Source organism: Amphiura filiformis, chromosome 20, assembly GCF_039555335.1.
Source record: "Amphiura filiformis chromosome 20, Afil_fr2py, whole genome shotgun sequence".
Classification (NCBI taxonomy): domain Eukaryota; kingdom Metazoa; phylum Echinodermata; class Ophiuroidea; order Amphilepidida; family Amphiuridae; genus Amphiura; species Amphiura filiformis.
Window position 1 is genome coordinate 4,247,982 of NC_092647.1, and position 21,070 is coordinate 4,269,051.

General features: G+C 36.4%; 1 protein-coding gene across 4 annotated transcripts in view; it reads left to right on the top strand.

Annotated features, from left to right (window-relative positions):
- The first annotated feature begins 847 nt into the window (after positions 1 to 847).
- LOC140142710 (glycerol-3-phosphate dehydrogenase [NAD(+)], cytoplasmic-like) overlaps positions 848 to 21,070 on the top strand; it is a 32,510-nt gene continuing 12,287 nt past the window's right edge. For 2 of the 4 annotated variants that reach the window (XM_072164706.1, XM_072164710.1), the window contains exons 1-3: positions 848 to 996; positions 6,995 to 7,172; positions 7,759 to 7,899. In XM_072164706.1, coding sequence (XP_072020807.1) covers positions 854 to 996; positions 6,995 to 7,172; positions 7,759 to 7,899 — 462 coding nt within the window. In that variant the 5' untranslated portion in view covers positions 848 to 853. Of the gene's footprint in view, positions 997 to 6,994; positions 7,173 to 7,758; positions 7,900 to 13,590; positions 13,633 to 18,182; positions 18,222 to 21,070 lie in introns of all 4 variants that reach the window. The other 2 variants (XM_072164707.1, XM_072164709.1) reach the window with 2 other exon arrangements.

Consider the following 21,070-nt stretch of genomic DNA (forward strand, 5'->3'; position numbering starts at 1 on the left):
TAATTTATCAAATGTCAACGACTTACACCACTCTGAAGTAACCATAAACAAATAAACAACTAAAAACCTTATTAACAAATAAACAAACAAACAAAAAAACAAAAACAAAAACAAATTAACAAACAAACTTATAAATAAATACATAAACAGGCAAATAATCAACACAATATCAACAAAAATAACAAACAAATAAACAACTAACTTTTAAACAAACAAATAAACAATATTATTGACAAAAAATAAACAAATAAATAAACAAATTAACAAACTTATAAAGAATAAATAAAATACTTAACATAAAATAACAGACAAATAAACAAACTTCTAAACAAACAAATAAACAATATAATTAACAAAAAAATAAACAAATAAACAAACTTCTAAACCAATTAATAAACAAATAAACATACACTGATAAACAAATAAACAAATAACAGAAAATAACAAACAAATAAATAAACTTATAAACAAACAAACAAATAGAAACAAATAAACAAAACATTAACAAAACATAAATAAACAAGAAATACATTAACAGACTTATAAATAAACAATGATTAACAAAAAATAAACAAATTAAATTCATAAACAAATTAATAAAGAAACGTTTAAACAAACAAGTAAACAAAACAATTAACAAAAAACCAAACAAATAAACAAATAATTATTAAATAAGCAATAACAAACAAATAAACCAATTGCCCATGTAGTATTACGTGCACTGTACCGTATCTCGGTATTTTAATACTGAGCCTGTGCACAGAATACCTAGAACGCTAGGATATACGTCATTTAATTAATTATTCATAGGTCGGTCCGGCGGTTGGAAATCAGCGATTACCCCATTTTGTCGATGATCAGATCTTTCTGCAGAAAGTTGCACCGGTTGTCATATTTACATTGTAATTCGGGTCGTTTTAGCACGAAAAGTTTAATTTTAAGGATGGGGGACGCAGCTGGAGCTCATAAAGTATGCATTATTGGCTCGGGAAATTGGTAAGTGGCATTGATTTCCCATAAATATCGGTGCATTGTGATGCGGTGTTGCAAACTCGCAGCCAGGGGCTGCAAAATTCGGAAGCTTTGACGCTTCTACACTATAGTGCGCACCACCCATAATTTCATAAAGATGTATTGAGATTTGAGAATAGGACGTGGAGCTATGATCTCAAAATGCATCAAAATCATTGAAGCAATGGAAATGTAAAGCAATGGAAATTCGGAAGTAACGCCGATCACGAGGGTCGGGTTAGACTCGCTGAGTCTCATGGACGCCGTTCGTCCACTGAGACTCGTTTTTCCCATTTTGTGTGTGAATGTGATTTACACGCTTAAGACTTTGCGCCGCTGTGGCATTTAAAAAAATTTCTTTGAAATTTGGACGATGCATGTAAAACTGTACTCATAAGAATCAGAAACTTAACTAGGATTCTTACCAAATTCTTGAAACGCAATATAATTTGGAATTTCGGCGAATAAAGAAGAATTAAGAAGCCGCATCTCTCCCCGTGTCCGACAAAAATGATCACGAATGAAAATGACAAATTTCACTGCGCTGCGTGCACAAAGGTTAATTTCGCTGATCCTCCTGTTCTTTTCAATGTCAATTTAACACACGATTCCCGCTGTTGTTTTGGTTCCAATAAAATAGCCTAAATCTCAAGGCCCCGATCTCAAAACAATAAACATGGCGGAACAAGCACAACCCGATGACCGTGCGTAAGCAGTTGAAGGACTGGTTGATTAAGTTACGTGAAAATACGTCATTGATCACCATCAAATGATAGTCTCTGCACAGCCAAATTGCGGCGGTGCTACCGTTCGTCGTTCCTATAGACACATACAGTGTGTGCGAGACTAACCTACCACCTGCCTACGACAAAAACAAATGAGACGAAGAACTGAGCAACCATTTTTTTCTTGAAATATGCTTCATCGTGACGATCAGAAACGCCAAAAATTTTTTTTTTACTGCGCTGGATATTGTTCTGGAATCAAAGTACATGTAAGGATCAAATTTGAAGATAAATAGGCCAAATATTGCAAGAAAATCTACTCACTAGGCGGCTAGGGACTGCGCATTGAGTACACGGCTATAGGGAAAACCAAAAATCTAGACTAGGTCGGGTATATATATAACGTGGTATTCTATATAGTATAATTCTCTTCGACTTGGTCGGGCTGACGTCACAAACATGATCATAACATGCAAAGTCAAAGGGGCCGGGGAAATAGCCTTGTAAAACCAGTGTGCGCATGTGCAGCGCATGTGCAGTTCCCCTTTCTCGAGCTGGTTGCTATGCGCGCGCTTGTGCAAAGCATGAAAGGGGACGAAGGGGACAATGTTCCCGGATGTCCGACCGAGTGAATAGACTATAGTACTATCAAATTCGTGGACATCATGGAACATACTCTTGACTTTGCGTGGCTGTGCGTAGTAAGCAGTTGTACGCAGATAGCTTTGCTAATATGGACGCGTAGAGTAGCGTTGTACGCGCATGTAGTTAGCATGACACAAGCAAACTTCTGTACAAATTCAACTTATGCAAATGAATCAACCACAGCTCATTATAACCCAATGACATCACCAGCTCAAATTACATCCCATTGAAATACATGTAGTTAACGGATGTAAGTGGAACCAACATTACTCAAATTTCAAGGCCTTTTTGTAAAACATTACAAGTTTTTCAGAGATTTTCAAAGTTTTTCTACGGAAGTTTAAGGTTTATTCAAGCTACTTGTGTAGGAAGTACAAGTGGAGACAGCCAAATGTTGATGGACAAACGTAATATGCATGAGCATTTTTCATAGTCCAGAACAAATTTTCTTGAAAATCCATGCACCTGATTGGTCAGTTCAGTGCATGGGGTTGTAATGTGAGCAGCTCTATGTGTACTGTTGGTTGGTGGTTTCCCAACTGTGCAATTGATCATCATGGTGGTGGTACCTGGTGTGTTCTCTTTAATTATTTGTACAGTGCCAATGGTGCAAGTTTGATTGTGCATGATTAGTCGCGGAGTAACAAGCGTAGTTGAATGTTCCACGATGTCCACAAATTTGATAATTTTTCTATAGTAGCGTGGCCACAATGGCAATGCTATAGAAAAATTATTAAATTTGTGTACATCGTGGATTCGTGGAACATACTCTTTGCGTGCCTGTGCGTAGTAAGATGTTTTACGCAGATAACCTCGCTCATATGGACGCGTAGAGTAGCGTTGTACGCTCGTGTATGGGCTATTTCATTATAAATGACAACATTGAGTCCCAAAAGGGGTCAAAATTCAAACTCATTTATTTCATGCAAATTCATTATCATTTCAAAGTTCAGATGGTGTGTCAATAATTCTCAAAATATTAGAGCGTCAAACCTCAGGAACCATTAAAAAATTAAATTGAATTTTTGCTGTGTAAAACATAGCTGCCGTCTGGATGGGACATTTTTTTAAACAATTTAATACACAACTTTGAAAGAGTATATGTAACCAACATTGGGTTCATACTTATTCATATTTAGTCTGTAATAATTGTTGTATGTTCCTTTACACTTCAGTGTCTTAAATATGCCAGTTTCAATATAAAACAATTAGTAAATTGATACTAATCCAGATAAATGGTGCAAAATAACTACATATTTTAAGGATAAACTTTATCTTCACATGAAAAATTCATGAAATAGTCATTTTGTCCTGCCCAATAGCTACACTGATGCATAAGTGAGTATTCTGCGTCAATCTGTTGTACTAGTCATGGTCACTCATGGAAAACCTAAAATAAAAGACCCCTCCTGTGTCATTTGTTCTGGATAGGACACATTTTTTAACACATAATAAAGCATACTTTAACTTTAGAAATAGCTGCATCAATATTATTGCATCAATATTATTGCATAAAAGATCCCCACCATTTAAAATCCACTACAAACAGGGTTAATATTCTGGTTAAATTAGGAATATTGCAATTTTTAGCTAACCAAGTTCAATGCAGAATAATATCATATGTGTTCTCAACAACTGGACAATAATTTGAACACTAAAGTGGTTTGTAAGCATAATTTGCAATAAAATGCAAAAATTTCTTGTGGGTTTGGCTCTTTGAAATTTTTATTTTTAGTTTGTTTACCAATTCATGGAAATGACATAATTGTGCTGGAGAGGACATTTGTTAAATTGCAAACAGAATCGTGGATACAGGCTTGCAAAAATGCAACAAATACCAAATCATGTGCCACCTTGGTAGAAGGAAGACCACTCTTCCTCTACAAATTTCACATTCTATGATATTATCCTTCTTATTTCAACAATTAGTAATTAACTTCAGTTCTGGAGAGGACAAATTTTTAACGCGGAACTGTGGTATCAAGAACAAGTGGTCTACTGTATGTAAAATAAATGAATTCCTCAATCAGTGCCCTGTCCCATCAATTGGTAATATAACACAGATTATACAGGTAGGGTAAGGGTTTATATTTCCTCTTTAATGTTAATGGAGGCATGAATTGGAGAGGACACTCATTTTTTTATTTAACGCAAAATGCCAATTTTGCAAGAATCTCTGAATTTTAACATTTTGCACCAATTTTCACCATTCAACTTGCATGATGTTCCACACATATCATATTTTCATTGCAACAAGCACATTGCCATAGAATGTACCTAATTTTTCAAAGAATTAATTCAGAATACATGGGCAAAATGAAATGGGACTCCAAAATTGGGTTAAAAATGTACCTTTTGGCAATTTTTTATACAAAAAATAGACAGAATTCTGTAAAAATGCTCATGTAGCTTGTAGTTTGTGGCATACTTAGAATTAAGTTAATAACACTGCATTATCACCCTAATTATATCAACCAGATATGATAAAAGCCATTTTTGTGAACGTGTCATTTATAATGAAATAGCCCGTATATAGCATGATTAGTCGCGGAGTAAAATGTTCCATGATGTACACAAATTTAATAATTTTTCTATAGCTATTGTGTGTACCCCTGCCTACATACACAAATGTATGGTGGAAATTGTAACAGATTCTGCAGCAGTTGGAAAACTTTTGGGCATTTTGAATTCCATATAATTTGTCTCCTAGTAACTTCTGTGCAAACCTGACTACCTAATTTTTGTACGGTCACGCATAAAAAAGTTTCGCACAAAATAAATTTTTGTCATCAAATAAAACTATTTTCCCAAAGATGTACAATTATGCTATATTCAGTTTTACAATCTAGACCCTCAGAGCAAAATCCTGTGCAAAATGCCTGACAATTTGGTTGTGTAGTTTAGGTTTAGGAAATACAGGCCTTTAAGCACTTTGAAGGTCATAATTGGCACATAATAAGCGCCTCAATGGTGAAAATCACACATATTTACCTTAAAAGTCCTGGCAAAAGAGTTATTTTTGTGATTTCAGCCATTTTAAAAATGTTGTAAAGAAGAAAATATAGCAATTATGAACCTGGATTTTAAATATTTGTTGCCGTCGGTACGAAGAAATCCTTGGCATTCGTTGCTCTAAAAATGACTGCAAATTACACATTTGTACGGTATTCATTTTTCACCACAAAATATGATATGAAAACACAGGTGAGCAATGTATGAATATATGGAGAGGTCAAACAGGCTGGTAATTATTGTCAATATTAATATTTTATGTCATTTATAATGAAAACATAACAGTAACACTGAAGACACCCTATGGCACCTGCTACAACTTGAGAACAAGTCCTCAAATGTTCGAAATTTGTAGTTACTACAACTCAATCCATGAGTTGTTTAATGTTGGCGAATTGAATTGTTAGCATGGTTAATCTTCTAAAAATTAGCAAACTTAGCTCTGAAGATACAGATATGTCCATTGTTTGTGTCATCAAAATAAATTTCAGTAACATTAAACTTCACAAAGAATTGTTTTAATTTGAAAATTGGCAATGACTGAGTGACTGAAGTGAAGCATGGTTGTACTAGCTACAGAGTTACTTAGCTTAAGATGTAGGTCTGGGATCACAATGCAGAATGTTGCCTTACTTTAGTGGCACTACACCCATTTGGTTGCAGCGCTTGGATTTGACCAAGTAAAAGCTGCACACCCAGCTTTTTGTTACCATCAGAAATCAGGACCACTATCAACAATGATATTGATCAGACAAGTACTAATTGAAATACGCAGGAAAAGATGAACTTTTAGATCATGTTTTGGCATTTGACAACTTGTCCAAGGCGTCTTTCATGATGTCGTTCGAGTAAATATTAAACAGGTTTGGTGACAATGTGCAGCCCTGTCGCAACCCTCTTCCAACCTTGAACCATTTGGTATCTCCATTACTTGTCCTGACTGCAGATTCCAGGTCCTCATATACACCAGGCACAAAAAGAAACTCGTCAGTTACATTTATCCTTGCTGTTCAATTAATGGATAATTTTGGATTATTCTGAAATATACATTTTGTTAATTGGACTTTTCTTTCTCATTTGACACCCTGTTCGTGAACATTGAGCAAGAATTGACCAAGATATGCGCCTCAAACTCTCAAACCCCAAAATGAAAAGTTGCAATTTTAACGATTCAATTGTGCCTGTTACACTGTGTGCTTTATTGATTGGCCCGTGGTGCTTGTGTGCAATACAACGATGCGTTCCCATTGAAAATCGTTGAAAATTGCATCTTTTGATTTTGGGGTTTGAGGCTTTGGAGGCGCATATCTTGGTCAATTCTTGTTTGTTTTCACGAACAGGGTGTCAAATGAGAAAGCAAAGTCCAATTAACAAAATGTATATTTCAGAATAATCCAAAATTATCAAGAACAGCGAGGATGAATATAACTGACGAGTTTCTTTTTGTGCCTAATGAGATCAGTAATGTGACCAGGGAATCCCACCCTTCTCATTATCTTCCACAATTGGGGATGGCTGACACAGTCAAACGCCTATTATTAGCATTTATTCGTATAAAAAATAAGCTCCTCTAATCAAAGCTGTGATTCAATTATTTGCAGGGGCTCAGCGATAGCTAGGATTGTTGGAGCCAACTGCCAGAAAGATGACAGATTCCAGACCAGAGTAAATATGTGGGTGTTTGAGGAGATGGTAGATGGCAAGAAGTTGACGGAGATCATCAATGAGTCGCATGTCAATGTCAAGTACCTGCCAGATAGGAAGATTCCTGAAAATGTGGTATGTATTTTTGTTTATATGTATTGACTAGTGTAGTGGTATTGTAGGAGGGGACTCAGGGAGGTCATGGTGCCCTACAATCAAATGACAAAGAACCCATTCAAACTGGAGAAATGCTTCATTTGATGAAGATCATTTGATCTCAATTAACTAATGAAGATCAAATGAAGCTAAAGAGCCATATAAAACTTAAGGCCCGGCAAAAAACGAGATCTCGCTTTTCATGCCGTGATTCTCGCTAATTAACCAATTATCTCACTTTTTAAGAAAGTTCCCAAGCAGTATACTTACTATAAAAATGTTGCTTTATGCCATAAAAGTTCGTTGAATTCCATGAAATGAACTTCAACATCGGAAAAGAGTGCAGAATTCAACAGCCTTGCAACCACATTGCTAGGTGCAAAAGCCAACTTTATTTGTCACTTGTACATGTACCTACATGTAAAGTTTGTTTATTAAACCATAGCATTAATACACATGGGGCAATTTTGAGTGGGTACTCTTGGGTGTAATGTCTTTGGGTGTAATCTCTTTTGGTTATGTATATAGCTGTGATTTGATTTCTCTATTGATTCCCTTCTGACAGGTTGCTGTACCTGACTTGTTGGAAGCGGCAAAGGATGCAACAATTCTAGTGTTTGTTCTACCTCACCAGTTTGTACCCAAAGTGTGTGAACAGCTTCAGGGACACATAGCCAAAGATGCGTTTGCAATCTCCCTTATTAAGGTGAGTCACAATCGTAAATTTTTGTTCAGGTATTCTTATCTTACGGTGGTACTACACCCCCTGATAAATTCTGTGACTAATGTAGCATTTTTCTCAAAAAATAACTACACACTGGTAACAAAAGTTATGTACATGTATGTTATAGGCCTATAGGGCAAGGAATCCAATTACTTCACTGAAATTTCAGTGATTCAAGACAAGTGGTTCATTATACATTTGTATGTTAAGAAATGAACCTGTACATTCTAGCGGTACCTCTTTTCTTATCATAAATAATGTACCGCTTGTCTTGAGTCACTGAAATTCCAGTGTAGTAACTGGATTCCTTGCCCCTATAATATACATTTATTTGTTACCAGTGTGTAGTTATTTCTTGAGAAAAATGCAAAATTAATCACAAAATTTATCAGGGGGTGTAGTACCACCTTAAGATTATTACTATTTTAGCTACAAAAATGTTCTTGTGTGGGACAAAAATGACTAATATTTTTCCTTTCTCTGTTGGTCTTCACCGCTCTAAATTTACACATCTTCTTTTGCTCCATACTGAAAAGTTTTGTGTTAGTTGCTTACTGGCCTCGCCGAATAAAAAAAAAATTCCAGTTGCCTGTTGGGCTGAGTCCACATAGAAATGCAATTACCTGACTTGAGATTCACTTGTCCTGCACTTTATTCATCTTATGCTGGTTTCATACTTTTCTGTTGCTTGCTGCTTTGACGACAATTTTGCTTCACTGCGCACCAGAAACGCTAGCGGTGACCAGCGGCAAGCAGATATATATTGATCACCCCACCGCTTTGCAAAAAGTGGCAGATCGCTAGGAGTTCAATTCAACTCAACTAGGGAGCGGTGCTGAACAGCAACATTGGCTTTCATACATGTAGTCATGACGCTGTTGCTCAGCAGAGTGCCGCTTAGCTTGCAGAAAAGTACAAGCGGCATGATGAAGCGTCACGCCTCTCAGCGGCAAGCAGCAGAAAGTATGAAACCAGCATTAAACCCTACAAAGTTAGATCCAGCAGTCACAACACAAGGTGACTGGATAATTTATGCAACACACACCCTGTGTTTAATGTGCATAAATATTCTAAATGACCTTGCTGAGAGTTACCAGCTGGATAATAAACACTGTGACAATGTAATAAGTTACTTGCGCATGGGTTGGCATGTGATGGCAAAATTTGTAATTTGTTTTCTCAAGAACTGAATATTTTGTTTGTAGTAAACTGTATTTTTTTTTTTATCACAGCTGCCATTTTCATTTTAAATCTAGCTGATGACATGTCAGTGTTTTTAGTTGCACAACGGCCTGACAGGGTCTTATTTAGCTACAGGCATGAGAATTTTCAGGCTTTTGCCTGAATTCAAGCTATTTTGTTGTCCACATTTATGTATTTGTATTATTTTTTTCAGCTTGTTTTTATGTTTTGGGCCTTTTAAGGGTAGACGAGGTATTGTTGGTCGAAGCAACCTAAAAATCGATTTTCATTATCTAGATCAATATATTATTGAAAATAACACCTTGATGTTTTGCAAAAGTTCATTCTACAAATCGTATACTTTGCAAACTTGCTTAATTTATTGTTGTTAATGAGTTATGTACGCTTAACAAAAGTGTTGTTGTTTCAGCCCTCTTTACAACGTAACTCAAGAACCGCAGTACCTATAAAAGTATATCTGTGATATTTTAATTCTTCTACACACTTGCTATTAATTGAGCAATGCAGTTTTTGCCAAAGCTCACTACCATTCGTAAGATGCTGTGAACTACCAAATCACAACTTTTAAAAATAATTAATAACCTGAAGGCTGAACTCACACGCTTTTCAGGTTGTTTTCAAAAATGTCATTCTTATGCCATCATTTTCACCAAAACTACCTGTCCAAAATTTGACATTGAAAACATAAACCAGACCTCTGCCCCTTCTAGGGTTCAGTCAGTTCAAATAGCTATTGCGATAGCCTTGATTTAGTAGTCTGGTCTTGTTTTGAGTTCACAGAACTTATTCCAGCATTATTTTTAGAATTTAGCATTAATGTTGCTTGTCCAAGGACCAAACTGCTTGTCGAAAATGACAATGGCAGGCTGGCTAACACCCTACGACACACTATGGGGCAGGGGGTTCTGCAAGAGCCTGGTTGCCTGCAGACTAGGTAGATGCTTTCAATCAATTGATGAGGGCAACAAATTCTTTCAGATTCTGGGATAAGATTCACAACCAGTTGACAAAGTGACTCAATAATAATAATAATAAGAAGAAATTTATTAAAAGCGCACTGCACACAAAGCGGCCTCTACCCTGTGAGCAAGCATATAGTGTGCTTCTGATGAAAGCTACATTAATCCAGTCGCCATTATGGAGTTTAAGCAAATAAATTACGGAACCAAGCAAATACAAACAAATATTATTTTAAGACCGATCTATTGTATTGATATATCAACGCTTGCTTCGAATTAATTAAGCTTTTATAAAAAAAACACTATATATGCTTGTAGACGGGGTTTTACGGTAATGATGCAGTTCAAAGAACCCCATTAATTAGCCATTGCTTAAAATTTGACCTCAAGTTGTGTAGCATGAGTTGCACCCTAGACATTGAATCCGGGGGGGCACTGTAATGGTGAAAGGGGGTATCAGGCGCGTCCCATGGACTCACAAAAAGCACGCTAAACATGTATTGCCGAGACTAAAATTTGCACCCCTAAACAAAAGTATAAGTACATTGTAGAGCGATTTGCTACCCTAAACAAGTAGTTGTCTTTTCCCTACCCTAAACAAGTAATTGATGCAATTATTACCCCTAAACAAGTAAAACACAGGTGCTTTTTTAAAACCCTAATATTCTGCTGCCTTGGTCAATTTCGGAAATAACTTTGGCCAAAAACGTGATTTTGGGGTGACAATCAAGTCCAGCAGGCTGCGACAAATATTATTTTTATGCCTCCACCGCGAGGCATACTGTTTTTGCAATGTCCGTGCTTCCGAGCTTCCGTCCTTCCGTGCTTCCGTCCGGATGCGATATATCGGGTATGGATGGGCGGATTGACTTCAGATTTTCAGGATAGGTGGGTCATGGTCAAAAACTCTGGCTACTTTTTTTGGGGTGAGGTTCAAGGTCATATACTGAGGTAAAAGGTCATTTGAGGTCAGAGGGCCAATTTTCCTTATTTACCTCTTTTCTCGGAGACTGGGGTCGCCACGTTCCTCAAACTTGGTGGGTGGGTGCATCTTGACCCCAGACAGAACAAGTTTATATTGCTTAGTGGGTCAAGGTCTCCTGAGGTCATGCAGGGGTCATCTGAGGTCAAATTAGCAAAAATAGTCATATGGCCATGAAACTTGGTAGGTACAGTCAACATTTAGAGCCAAAATTTTGGAAGGTCATTTTGGGGTCATCTGCAGTGATCGATTTTCGTATATTTTTTTGTGTAGCAAAAAATGCTACTCACTTACAGATTTGAGTAGCAATTCCAAAATTGTGAGTAGCATTTTGCAATGCTAATCCAGGTAAATCAAACACTGTAACCATACAATGTATACCAACTATTCAAAAAACACTTGGCGTTTGGCCTGAATGTTCCATTTTCACTACAGGTCAGTGGCCAGTGATCGATTTTTTTGGGTAGCAAAAAATGCTACTCACTTTCAGATTTGAGTAGCAATTACAAAATTGTGAGTAGCATTTTGCTACGCTAATCCAGGTAAATCGAACACTGGTCATCTGGGGTCACCCAGGGGTCATCTGAGGTCAAATTAGTAAAAACTGTCATATGGGCATGAAACTTGGAGGGTACAGTCAACATTCAGAGCCTAATTTTTTGAAGGTCATTTTGGGGTCATCCAGGGTCACCCAGGGGTCATCTGAGGTCAAACTAGTAAAAACTGTCGTATGGGCATGCCATTTGGTGGGTACAGTCAATATTCAGAGCCAAATTTTTGGAAGGTCATTTTGGGGTCATCTGAGGTCATCCAGGGGTCATCTGAGGTCAAATTAGTAAAAACTGTCGTATGGGCATGAAACTTGGTGGGTACAGTCAACATTTAGAACCAATTTTTGGAATGTCATTTTGGGGTCACCAGGGGTCATCTGAGGTCAAATTAGTAAAAACTATTGTATGGGCATGAAAGTTGGTGGGTACAGTTAACATTTAGAGCCTAATTTTTGGAAGGTCATTTTGGGGTCACCAGGGGTCATCTGAGGTCAAATTAGTATAATTACTATATGGGCATGAAACTTGGTGGTACAGTCAACATTTAGAGCCACATTTTAGGTGGTCATTTTGGGGTCACCCAGGAGTCATTGAAAGGTTGTTTTGGGGTCATCCAGGTGTCATCTAAGGTCAAATTCAGTATCAACTTGTGAATTCCACATCACTCCCTTTGGTGGAGGCATCACGGTCGACGCTTTGCGTCGAAAACCGCGACATCCGAGAACCGCGGTCCATCTAGTTAGCTTGCCCGATCGGTCAGGCAATAGTCAAGAATTTAAATTTTATGTGAAATTACCCCTATTCCTGGCAACAATTGTCGACGAAGTCACTTGAGGCCTGGACATCACGGCAAGTATGCCGAATTTGGCAGTTTCATTCTTACGGAAATCCGATAATTTTCTCAGTTAAGTTGATACATAAATGAGTATTCATGAAAAGCACTATAAAAATTAACATTTCATTCACTACTGCTTGTTTCATAATGTGCATTTTATGTGAAATTTTGTCCGTAAAGTCACGCGATTTACGTATTTTTGCCAACCACTATGTCTCAATCTCGATATAATATGTAAATACATGTACATGGCCAGCTGATGTCATCATATACATGTAGGCATGTAACAGGTTCTACAATTGACTAAAGTAATAGTGTAATACCAATATGTCACGTAGCGTCATGTTCATTTGCATATAAATAATTATGATTTCCAGTCTGGTATAGGATATGAGTGCCTAGTATCGAAAGATTTGAGTCCCGTTGGCAAAACTACCCTAAGTACGTAAGAGCTCCAAAAACATGTACCCTTTTACACTAATTTTATATGAATTTGATACCCTATTCACGTTACGCATAAACGTGCCCTAGGCTGTAAAAATACCCTTTTTATGTGAATTTACGGACGCGCCTGATACTCCCCTTCACCATTAGAGTGGCCCCCCGGGCATTGAATTAGTGATTCAATGAATGAACAAGCTGTTTTGGGTTTTAAAACTGGTGAGTCCAGGAACTGTTTGACATGATTATAAAATGTATGAATGCTTCTCCATGGCTTCTAAGGTTGAAATGCAGATATTTTCTTGTTTAAGCCAATGATCCATAGCAGCACAGAATCAACAGTCAATTACCTTAGGTGTTTACTTGATTTGTTTAGTAATTTTACTCCAAAACTGATTACTTTATTTGACCTCACAGAAACATTCAAAATACAGTGAAGTCAAAATCAGTCATAATCCTGTATGTCGCAACTTGATATAAATTTTATTTGTTCAGTCGTTTAAAAACAGTCACTTGGATTTTTTTTTTGGTGGGGGGGGGGGGCTCTTAGCGGAGAGGCACACTGGCCATGGGTCGAATGTGGCATTTTGCATGCACATTATGCATATGATGTAGCTATACATATTTTACAATATATACATGCATTAAAACAATCTTGTGATTGTAATGTGAATGATTTTTATAATCATTGATTGGTTGAAGAATGTTACGGATGCAGGTGAGCTGAGCAAATCTGCTGGTCCGGTAAGATGCCCAATCTCCTGAAATATACTTGTGTGCTTGTTCAGCATGCATCATTTAGGTTACATTGTTTCTTTTAGTCTCTTTGATTGGGTTATTCCAGTTGAAATCCTCACTACCCCTGTGGAAGATTTTGGGAATATCTATGACAGGGGGAATATGAATTTCAAATGGAATGAGCCCATTAGGCAGCCCCATTTGAAACTCACACTCCCTCTGTGGAAGATTCAAGTTGAATCTGCCTCAGAGGGTGTATGAAATTCAAATGGAGCTGCCTGGTGGGCTCATTCCATTTGAAATTCATACTCCCCTGTGGTAGATATTTCCAAAATCTTCCACACAGGGAGTGTGAATTTTGAATGGAATAGCATTTGTAGTGTGCCATCAGAAACCAGTTTTGCATGGCTAAAGGCCTATTCAGCGATTTGCAGTACAAACTATTTTGACTAACTGCACTGCCAAACGATAAACAATTACCATATTATAACATGGAAAAACAGTGGCATGATCGATGGGAATTATAAACAAACATAAGTTTTCACCAGGTTTGCCGTCGCAATTAATAAAGGAGACAAGCAGAAGAGGTGATCCCGCCCGAGACTCGAACCCAGGATCTCAGGTTTACAAGACCTGTGCCTTGGCCACTGGAGCTTCGTGACTGCTTATAGGTTCAAATTTCAACCAGCCTAATCATGAAGCTCCCATAGCCAAGTGGTTAAGGAACAAGTCTTATAAACCTGAGGTCCTGGGTTCGATTCCTGGGCTTTTTCTGCTGATGTCTTCATCAAATTGCTTTCATGTGTTTGGCATTTGCCCGCTCCAGTAGCACATCTATGCTTGTTTCAAAAATGCAAAAATCTAAAGTTTGATGAATTTTTAGGGGGGTTCTGGTTCAAGTTCAACTAATCACTGAATGGGCCTTAAATTTGAAGAGTATAATTAGTTCCCTCCCTCCCTGTAGCTGTAATTGTTAGAAGACCAAATTCTATCCAGTTCAGTTGTTCAGCTCATCTGTTATCTGTAATGCTTGCCCTGTAAAAATTCCTCGGTTTGAGGCGGTACGGCGCCACGCTGGAATACACTAGAAACCCACAAAGGCGAGAAAGTACCCATTTTTGGCGAGAAATGGCGAGGCTAGGCGAGAAAAGGCAAGGAAAGGCGAGGTACTTGTACGGTAGCCTATAAAAGGTGAGGAATGGCAAGGTTGAGATAACTATTAAAAGTCTTGCTCAGATCCTAAGTTCGGCGAGGAAAGGCGAAAAGTGGCGAGGAAAGGCGAGTTGTACATCCAGCACATCCAGACCTGCCACAGACATTTGTCATAACCAATTTTATTATACTTAGCCTGAGAGCCCAGGAAGGTTATGGCCAGTTGAGTCAACATGATAACAATGGTGTAAATTGGGTGCTACATAATATTCCATATAAAATGTCTGTGTCAGGTCTGGAAGTGCTGGATGTACCTCGCCTCTTTCCAGGCGGCGGATGACATGATCGAGCCGGTAACTCGTGAAACCGCCCGGCCGTATGGCATTTTCCATATACTCGGTTAGTTTTGTGGGGTTCATTATCGAACCCCAACGGTTTTGGCTTGTATTTATATTATTTATCAACATAGGCCTATTTGTTTGTGATATTTCAAGCGTTTTAAAATTTCAAAATAATCCCATTCAATTACACGGTTGACGATGAAAATTTACTGAATTTAGGGACTGCACGTCATACACCACCTGCCTCTTTCCTCACCAAACTTGCCCAGGATCTGAGCAAAACTTAATTTAAGTTATAAATCTCATCCTCACCATTCCTCGCCTTTTTGATAGGCTACCTCGCCTTTTCTTGTGTGTCTTTGCCATTTCTCATCAAAAAAGGGTACTTTCTCAACTTTTTGGGTTTCTAGTGACAGTATTTTTTTTTCTTTTTTCTTTTTTTATATTCTGATCCTTGTAAGTCTTGTGACTCTTGTCCACCTACCTCTGCTCATGCGGCCCTGCTCACTTGGTTGTCATGGTTTAGAAAAGCAGGGATATGACAGAGAAGTAATCAGAGAAAATTGATGATCACAATTTTTGGCTGCAACAGGCCTAGTTGATGTGATCTGATTCTCATGATTTACCCTATTATGGCAGCAAAATTACAGCGCTTTGAATCCTCGAGATGGAAAGGGTGCTATGTAAATCCAAAATGTATTTATTTATTATTTATCATTGATCACGTAATTGCTCTCAACAACTACGAGTTCTCTATCTATTATAGGCTCCCTATTAGTGATTTTTGTGGTAGCAAGAAAAGATCACAGAGGGAGCCTACATTATATTGAGAACTTGCAGTTAATGAGAGCAGTTACGTGATGAAAATTGGGATCAGCATTTTCCTCTGCTTACCGGTACTTCTCTCTCATATCCCTGCTTTTCTAAACCATGAGAACCAAGTCAGCAGGGCTGCCTGAGCGGACGTAGGTGGACAAGACTTACAGTGATCAGAATAAAAATGAAAAAATGCATCCCAGGCCCCAATGCCTCGAACCAAGGCTATGTGTCTTTGAAAGGACAAGGCTGACCAAAATGCAAGCTGAAACTTTTTTCATTCAAATGTATTGAGTTTTTTGGCTGCATTTATTTGAGTTTTTTTACTTTACAACCAACTACATAGGCCTACATGTACGATACCATGAATATAAAGGTATAGGCTACATAACAATGCATGAATATCGTCAGCCTGCAACGCTAATTGCCTAAGTCATTTTTTGTAATTTTGAGAACAAAGAACAAAATGTGCTTCAAGCATGCATCAGTTACGTAATCACCCTAATTATTTTGGATTATTCCCTTTCAATTGTATCATTATCATTTGTTCTTGTGCAAAGATTGGTGAATAAATATGTTTAAATGCATGCTTGAACCGTATTTTGTACTTTGTTCTTAAAATTACAAAAAATAACTTGGGCAAAAAGCGTAGCAGGCTGTAAGGTAAATAAAAGGTAACTTACAACATGTAGAATTGCGACTTTCAAACAGTTCAAATGGGCAAAGTGCAAAAAAATGTTTGCACCAGAAGTAAGAAATAAGAAACAGTACTAGGATAACAAGCAATTACACAGACAGGACATCACAGTTTTTATTCCCTATAAAACAACAACTCAACACAATAGAATGAAAATGACCATGTCATACACGTAGACAGTAGAACTTTATTCTTGTCTAGCATGGCAGGTCAGCTGAAAAAGTTCAACCAGAAGCTCAAACTTTCAGTCCAAGTGACAAAATTGACAGACTAGGTCAATTAGTCATTCATCAACTCAAAGAATATCAATTTTGTTAAAATTTCCCCTCAGATCTTGGATCTTATATACTCCTGGATCAGGGAAGTGCCACTAGGTGCCTGGAATAGAGTTTTAATTTCCCTTGGTAATAGTCTGCAGGGGTATGAATCAACGAAAGTGTGAGAGTGGTTGGTCATTTTTTATTGCACCTGTAATTAATTACTGATAACCAAATGATTATGAACATTATTAGTCATTTGGATTGATGATCTAAAATGACTACACTGTTTATTTTCAAAGCATTTTGAGCTGTGAAGGGTTTCTGACAAGAAAAATCTTCCATGCTTCATTTTAACATCTCAACGTACAGATATCATTGAATGGTAAAGGGCTCTGGTATGAGCATTTGGACAATATTTTTTTGTGGGACATGAGAGCACATCAGACATATCAAATTGCATTCTGAATACAAAGAATGTCCTCCTGATATCAAATTTTGATTTTTTTTTTAAATTTGTGATATATATAATAATTTTATTACAAATTATTAAAATTTGATATTTTTCAAAATTTTTGATATAACAGTCCTTGAAGTAAACTTTATAAATCTAATGATATAAAAGTGTATGTAGCTGGGATGAAAAGCCGATGATCAATTGGACATATTGACCTTTCATATTGACAATAAACATTTTTTCCCAAAAAGACTTTTTTTGTTGGAGTTTTTGGGAAAGAAATCCATATCTTGAATACGAAAGGTCAAAATTTTCAATTGATCGTCGGCTTTTAATCCCAGCTGCATAGACTTTATGTACATATCATTAGATTTATAAAGTTTACTTTGAGGACTGTTAAATATCAAAAATATCAATTTTTAATCATTTGCCATAAAATGTATATTATATCGCGAATTAAAAAAAAAATCAAAATTATTTGATATCAGAAGGACATTCTTCATATTCAGAATACAATTCGATATGCCTGATGTGCTCTCATGTCCCACAAAAATACTGTCTAAACGCTCATACCCCACCCCTTAATATAAGTCCCTATGGAAATTAAAACACCGACACATGTCTGGTGTCCATGTTGAAAAAAAACCCACAATGTTTCCATGCATGATGCCACACTGCTGTGTAAATGCAGGTCATATGGTGTTGACTGTTGATTGAACAAAACAAACACTGATCAGTTACCACTATAAATGTCATATTATTATGAAATTTATGATTAAAACGCATATGACAATTGCTTGTAATCATTCTAAAAATATGGTTCATTAATTTTGAAGGGGTTTCTGGAAATAACAGATGAGCTGATTAAAAAACTGGTAAGACACCCATTACACTATGGACCACAAGAGCCTCATCCCAACAGCATAGTCCAATAACCTCAATTACATAATCATAGTGCAAAATTTGACCTCAAGTTGCAGAGTATGAGATTTTGTACCCAAATCTTCAAAGGTCATTCAATGAATGTACAAATGTATTGGGGTTAAAGAACTTCCCCCTGATAGATGAGCATATTGTGGATCCTATAGTGTTTAATTCCACCACATCTTACAGCGTTTGTGTGTGTTTCAGCATGCATTGTTATTGACATGAAGTGTTTTCACATAGATTCACTCCTTTGATTTGATAACCCTGATACGTAGTTTTCATTGTTATCATTGATTCTTTTATGTACTAGTTATCAACACAAGAATATTCCTTTCATTGTACATACTCTGTCATTTAATTTAACTTTTTAAGAAGTATTGTTAACGTGGTATTTTTTTTCCATTTTATGGTTCCATTCCAAATGGAAAAAAAAAAAAAAACCAAGTATTAAATTGGAGTAGAAAACAGAAAATACAGAAAATTAGGGATATTGCAAATTGAAGCTTATTTGCACCTAAAATATTGGTGAAATATTTTCAACACACATTCAGCTAAAGGCCCATAGCAAAGTGCAGGTGGTGAATTTATTGAAAATAATAGGCATGCTACAAATCTCACTTTTCGAAATGTTAATAAGACCGGCTGTCAGATGTGCTATTAAATTGCACTCTGTAAGAAGTTAAGGAATGTGTGCTATAAATTAAACACTGACAGGCGATTTAAGGTGTGCGATGGTGTGCGATCATTACCGCCTTTAAACTCAATCCCTGAAAGTGTGATATTTTTTGAATAAATTTTTCGGGATTTGAACTATTTGGAGCAGTTATGCAGTTTCTTATATTTTGTGCTTACAAACAGATACATGTACATAAACTCCTATGGGTAAAAAATATTTTTTGGGGGGTTTTGAAGTTCATGGTTCTGAAATTAAGCACAAATATAACAAGAACTGTCTTTAAAAAAAGACAACGCCTCGCGAAAATGTCCCGGCATACAGAATAAATATTAAACAGAGTTAAAGAAATGGGTCTAAGTTTGAAAAAAGACGAGGACAAAAAGGATTATTTTAAAGTTTTTTGGTAGATGTACATGTACATGTAGATCTATGTACACTGACATAAAATACCATGTGAAAAATAAAAGCTATAACTCCCCAACCAAAATATTCTGAAGTTGATTTCATTTTTGTATCAGTATCATTCGTCCCGGCTCAATACAGACTATGAAAAGGTAACTTTTTCAGCTTATATATCATTATCATCCTTTACTAGTAGGCCTACCGGATTCGTCCGAGTATAGTCCCACCCCCCATTTTTCGAAAAATTCCAGAAATTGTAAAAAAAAATGTCCCTGGACCTAGACCTAGATGCTAAGGATCATTCATGGTTGACCTAAAAAAAAAAAAAATTTCAATATGTTTTGTATTTTTAATATGAAAATTGATATTTTGTATTCATGTCATACTCTATTAAGGGTTGGGGTATGAACGTTTGGACAGTATATATTTTGGGACATTAGAGCACATCAGACATATCGAATTGCATTCTGAATACGAAGAATGTCATTCTGATATCAAATAATTTTGAATTTTGAAATTAGCAATTTAATACACATTTTATGGCAAATCATTAAAATTGATATTTTGATATTTAACAGTACTTGAAGTAAACTTTATAAATCTGATGATTTATACTTAAAGTGTATGTAGGTGGAATGAAAAGCCGACGATCAATTGAAAATTTTGACCTTTCGTATTGAAGATATGGAATTTTTTTTTTCCCAAAACACCAAACAAAATTAGGTCCTTTTGGGAAAAAAATCCATATCTTCAATATGAAAGGTCAAAATTTTCAATTGATCGTCGGCTTTTCCTCCCTGCTACATACACTTTAAGAATATATCATTAGATTTATTTAATTTACTTCGAGGACTGTTATATATCAAAAATTTGACAAATATCAAATTTTTATAATTTGTCATAAAATTTGTATTATATTGTGATTTTCAAAAAATGAAAATTATTTGATATCAGAAAGACATGCTTCGTATTCAGAATGCAATTCGATAGGTCTGAGGTGCTCTCATGTCCCACAAAAAATACTGTCGAAACGCAATAAACGCTTCATTTTAGATCTCTTAATGATATCAAAATGCATTGAATTTGAATGCATTTTGATATCATTAATAGAGTATGACATGAATACAAAATATCAATTTTCATATTAAAAATACAAAAACATCTTGAATTTTTTTTTTTAGGTCAACCATGAATGATCCTAGCATCTAGGTCTAGGTCCAGGGACACTACAAAACCGACAAAAGAAATTAAAATTTTTTTTGAAATTCGAGTATAATCCCACCCCCCAATTGTGAAAAATTTTCACCTAAAAAACGGGTGGGACTATATACTCGGACCAATACGGTACTAAGCCATTATGTTGTTACCAAATGGGATTACCTGATTGTGTGACTCCATTGATTTTGGAATCTACACCCCTTGTGGAGGTGATTCCCATGGGCAATTCATTTCTTCAATAGGGGTGTATTGATTTCAACGGGAAAAGCCCAATCGCTGCTTGTGTGTGACACTTGCAGGCCCACATTATTGCATACGTGCACTCAGACTTACCCATTATAGCTAATGGAGCAGTCACCTTAATTCTCATATATTTTAGATCACATGCCACATTTAGGAACTAATTTTAAATTTTCATCTTTTCTATATTTGCCTAACATAATGTTACATACATGTAACATAACAACGTACATTACACATAGGGCCATCCTAACAGTTTGA